The following is a 4,814-nucleotide window of genomic DNA, read 5'->3' on the forward strand; positions in this document are numbered from 1 at the left end:
TTTTTCCTTGCTCGGTGGGGGTGGGGGGGTGAGGGGTTAGATAAGGGGATGTGGATGATCTTTGTCAACTGTGGGCCTCTGAAGCCCTTTGAGACTCTTGTGATTATTGGCTATACAAATCATTTTAACTTGACTTTAGAGTGCCTCCTGCCTTGTCGTGGCGTGAAAAATCCCCAGAGAGAAAGACGGAAGAGTGTGGATGGGGAAGAAATACAAACAGAAGTCCAACTTGACAGCCACAGTGAGCTGGCATGGCCACTTGAGAGTGCCTCATTCTCGACCATGAGTGTATGCACATCCTGGAGAGAAGGCGGAATAGCGAGCGAAAGTAAAAAGAAGTCAGACGTGACGCCCAGCGTACGTCTTGGGCATCACTCTGGTGTGGCTGCTGTAGAGCTATATTCCAACCACGGTTGGCTTTAAGTGGATGTATTTTCGTCACTCAAAAGTGTACTTATGCGTAGGCATAAGAAAATGCATCAAAGTAGCATTCATTCTCATAGATCGTAGCACTCATATTTGATTGAGAGCTTACACTTGATTTTCGTACAGTCAGAGGACACGCCCACAGCATTTGAAAGTGGCGAGAATGGCTTCATTTTTGGTGATTCCGAAGCCATACTTGGCAATGTGTTTTAATCATTCAAATTTGGCAGGGTTGTTAAAACACTCGTCACTTTAGGGTGACAAATTGAGAAGACTTTTCATTCCGCTTTACAGGGACTTGAAATGTGCAACTAATTTTTTAAAGTGCTCTTTACTTCAACTGTCAATTGTGTATAAGAACTTCTGGAAGGCGCAAAGGATGATGGATGACATGACGTAAAGGATGCATGCAAATATACAGGTAGAGTTGTCTGGGTTCTGTGTAGACTTTATTGACATGTTAATAGCAGATTGTGAACAACTGCAATTTTCAAAGGGCCAGAAGGATGCACGGTGCAGAAAAGTCACAGGTGAAAATGTTGTTGGTCAACTCTGTGAAATGTCAAGTATTTGCAGTATTTACTTCAAGCGTAGTAATGTAAGTGATTTAAGGCAAGTGATGATAATTGTGTCATGGGGGGTTGTGGGAGGACTCGCCTCATAGCAGACGACATGCCCACTCAAGTTTAATTACAGCAAACCATGCAAGATTTGTGCATTTGCACGATGGCTTGGAGGGAATGGCGCAGAATATTGGCTCTGGTCAGCTTTTTAACTGCAAGTAAGTGACACTGAAGTTCTGGACTTGTGTATGCTGTTATGTTTCAAACATTGCAAGTCACCCAAAATGTGATGTATTCATGCGTTGGATAATCATTTGACATTTGCGAAGTACTGTACTCTAAAGACAAACGCAAGCAGAGGTTAGATGTAAATTATTGTTTATGTGTAAGTGATTATTCTCCTCATACATTACTATTTAAACCTTTGTTCAACATTTTTAAATGTTTTTTGTTACTGTAGCATGTATACTATAAATTCATTTTTAGTGTTTTTGGGGCTGTACAGTATACAATAAAGAAATGCATTTCTCCGCAACTTTAGTTTAATTTTTGTATTGTGTATCTTACACTAATTTAGATATGTGCTTAGTTTAATATTTGCGACGTTTTTCATTATCGAAGTCTAGTTTTGAAAAAATATGTATATTTTTGGGAAGGGGTTAACCGTGGTTGAAATATGTTTAATATTTTTTCTGAAAATTAAGTCAATAATTAGAAAGTGTCTTTATCTATGTAATGTCAACCAACCTGTTTTGGACAAGGATTGATTTTCATTGTGTGTGTGTTTCGGCAGCGTCACATGCTCAGCTGGATGGTAAGTTCATATTAAATTCATAAGGATTTGTCTGAGGGAATCAACATGAATTCATCTTCATAAATTCATCTTCATGAATTCATCGGAAACCTGTCTTTCCCAGTTTGTGGCAGCCCACCTCTGAACACAAAGATTGTTGGTGGTGGAGATGCTCAAGCAGGAAGTTGGCCCTGGCAGGCTAGTCTGCAGAGTTTTGGCACCCATGTTTGTGGCGGCTCCCTCATAAACAAAGAATGGGTACTGTCTGCCGCCCACTGTTTCTCCAGGTTGGTCACTTGAACATGAAGACATTTCTTCTTTACTTCGATTGTTTTGGCCATCTAACCTTTCACAACTTCTTTGAAGCACAAGTACCTCTGGCTGGGAAATTTCTCTCGGTCGTCAGAAACTGCAGGGAAACAACCCAAATGAAGTGACCAAAACTGTCGACGCAATCATTTTGCATCCAGGCTTCGACATTCTCAGCTTTGACAATGACATCGCTCTGCTCAGACTATCCTCACCGGTCACATTCACAGATTACATCAGACCTGTGTGTCTGGCTGCCAATAGCAGTGTGTTCAACAATGGTACTCACAGCTGGGTCACTGGTTGGGGAAGAATCCAGGAAGGAGGTAAGTCACTGAGCCTTCAACAAAATAGAGGATTTCGTAGTAAGACATTGGAATAAAATGTGGTTTAACTGAATATGATTCCACTGTTTTTTTTGTTTAGTGTCTCTTCCCTCCCCTGAAACACTACAAGAAGTGGAAGTCCCAGTTTTGGGAAACAGACAGTGTAACTGCTTGAATGGAGTTGGTTTAGTCACAGACAATATGATCTGTGCTGGTTTTCTAGAAGGGGGGAAAGACGCTTGTCAGGTAGGTTACTGTTGCTTTCCTGCTTGTTACTTGTCCTTTTTTTTTTTTTTTTTTTTTTAAACGTAAAAGGTGTTATGACAGAAAATTCCTCTATCCATCCACAGGGCGACGCAGGAAGTCCAATGGTGAGTGAGCAGGATTCCGTCTGGATCCAGTCTGGAATCGTCAGTTTTGGATTAGGCTGTGCTCGGCCAAATAAACCAGGGGTTTATACAAGAGTGTCCCGCTACCAGTCGTGGATCAACTCCCACATCAGCTCTGAAAAGCCAGGCTTTGTGCAGTTTAACTCCAGTGGGATGGATGCTGATAGCAACTACACTTGTCCTGCTGCTACTGAAGGACCAGCTCCAATCGAAGATCTAGTGCCTATCCTGTCAAGTGCTGAGTGTGCGTCACAATCACCAAAGCTTTGGCAAAACACATTTTAAATGTTATAACACCGACACTTTTGAGTACTTCCATCCATCCATCCATCCATCAATCCGCTTATCCTCAGAAGGGTCGCGGGCGACTTTTGAGTACTTGATCATGTTTGTTTGGGATTGTAAAACAATGAGACAATGCACCAATCCTTTCGGATTATAATGAGCTGCTGTGTTTGCAGTGTGTGGAATACCATCACAGAAGAACAAGGTAGTTGGAGGAGAGGTTGTTTCAGACGGAAGTTGGCCCTGGCAAGCTAGTCTCCAGACTTTTGGGAGCCATGTTTGTGGTGGTACTCTCATAAACAGAGAATGGGTACTATCTGCTGCCCACTGCTTCACCAGGTTTGTCATCCTAACATGAAAATATACAGATTTCTTCTAATTTGACCATCTAACCTTTGTCATTCACTCCATAGCATAAGTACCACTGGGTGGTCAGTTTCTCTTGGTCGTAGGAACCTAGAGGGCATCGAACCAAACGAAGTGACCCGGACTGTTGCCGCAATCATTTTGCATCCATTATTTGACAATTTAATTTTTGACAATGACATAGCTCTGCTCAAACTCTCATCTGCTGTCGAGTTCAACGCCTACGTCAGACCTGTGTGTCTGGCGGCCAATACCAGCATGTTTAACAATGGTACTAATAGCCGGGTCACCGGTTGGGGATCCATCCAGGAAGGAGGTAAGGGACTTCTTATGTATTAACGTAACATGACATACTTGAAAAAAAAATTAAAAATCACATATTTTTGGATTATACCTCATGTAGTTTTACTGTACCTTTTAGTGCCTCTCCCCTCCCCTAAAACGCTACGAGAAGTGGAAGTCCCAGTTGTGGGAAACAGACAGTGTAACTGCCTGATTAGAAAGTTAATCACAGATAATATGATCTGTGCTGGTTTTCTAGAAGGAGGCAAAGATGCTTGTCAGGTAGACTACTTCTCATTTTCTACTTGGTTTTCAAATGTTAGAAGATGTTTTGACAGACAGTTTCTCTCCACACCCTCAGGGAGACTCCGGAGGTCCAATGATGAGTGAACAAGATTCTATCTGGATTCAGTCTGGAATAGTCAGTTTTGGATTTGGTTGTGCTCGGACAAATAATCCAGGGGTCTATGTAAGAGTGTCCCGCTACCAGTCTTGGATCAACACCCACATCAGCTCTGATAAGCCAGGCTTTGTGCATTTCAACTCTAATGGGCTGGATGCTGATAGCAATTATACTTGTCCTCTACCTCCTCCTGATGATCTGCCCAGTGCTGAATGTACGTTGCATATACTTTGTAGGTTTGTATGAAAAAAGCTTGCGTTTTATTTGATTGATCTGACACTGAAACCATCAAGAGGTAGAGTTCAACCCAGCTTTCATGGTTCACCAGCGAATGGGAAATCTTGAACTTCAGCCTTGTAGTTTTTTTACATTGCTAGACCCTTACGTTACACAAGTGCTTCCTTCCCCAATGGTTTGTTTCCAGAAGGTGCCCATTGTTGTTACTGAGGTAGTTTTCAAATGCAAATTCACAAAAGCACCGTTTTTGTACAGAATTCAACTGTTCTTCTTGGTGGAAACAGCTATTCTGACGTTAAAAAGACGTTTGAGTCATCAGGGTGTCAGTACCAGTTCAACTTTTTCGAGACTATGTGAAACTGTCTTCTTGGATTCTAATGAGTTATCATTTTGCAGTGTGTGGCAGCCCATCACTGACCACAAAGATTGTTGGTG

The 4,814-nt window shown here is 42.0% G+C and overlaps 1 protein-coding gene across 1 annotated transcript; it reads left to right on the forward strand.

Annotated features, from left to right (window-relative positions):
* The first annotated feature begins 1,143 nt into the window (after positions 1-1,143).
* LOC147129400 (transmembrane protease serine 9-like) lies at positions 1,144-4,487 on the forward strand. Its single transcript, XM_086017518.1, has 11 exons — positions 1,144-1,207; positions 1,783-1,803; positions 1,907-2,069; positions 2,149-2,417; positions 2,518-2,663; positions 2,768-3,050; positions 3,268-3,430; positions 3,505-3,773; positions 3,879-4,021; positions 4,101-4,356; positions 4,471-4,487. The coding sequence occupies exons 1-11, from the start codon at positions 1,153-1,155 to the stop codon at positions 4,485-4,487; spliced, it is 1,785 nt and encodes a 594-aa protein (XP_085873644.1). The 5' UTR covers positions 1,144-1,152.
* Positions 4,488-4,814: the final 327 nt, after the last annotated feature.

The sequence above is a fragment of the Filicampus tigris genome, chromosome 19 (genome assembly GCF_054856515.1).
Source record: "Filicampus tigris isolate MCC_2025a chromosome 19, RoL_Ftig_1.0, whole genome shotgun sequence".
In the NCBI taxonomy this organism is placed as follows: Eukaryota; Metazoa; Chordata; class Actinopteri; order Syngnathiformes; family Syngnathidae; genus Filicampus; species Filicampus tigris.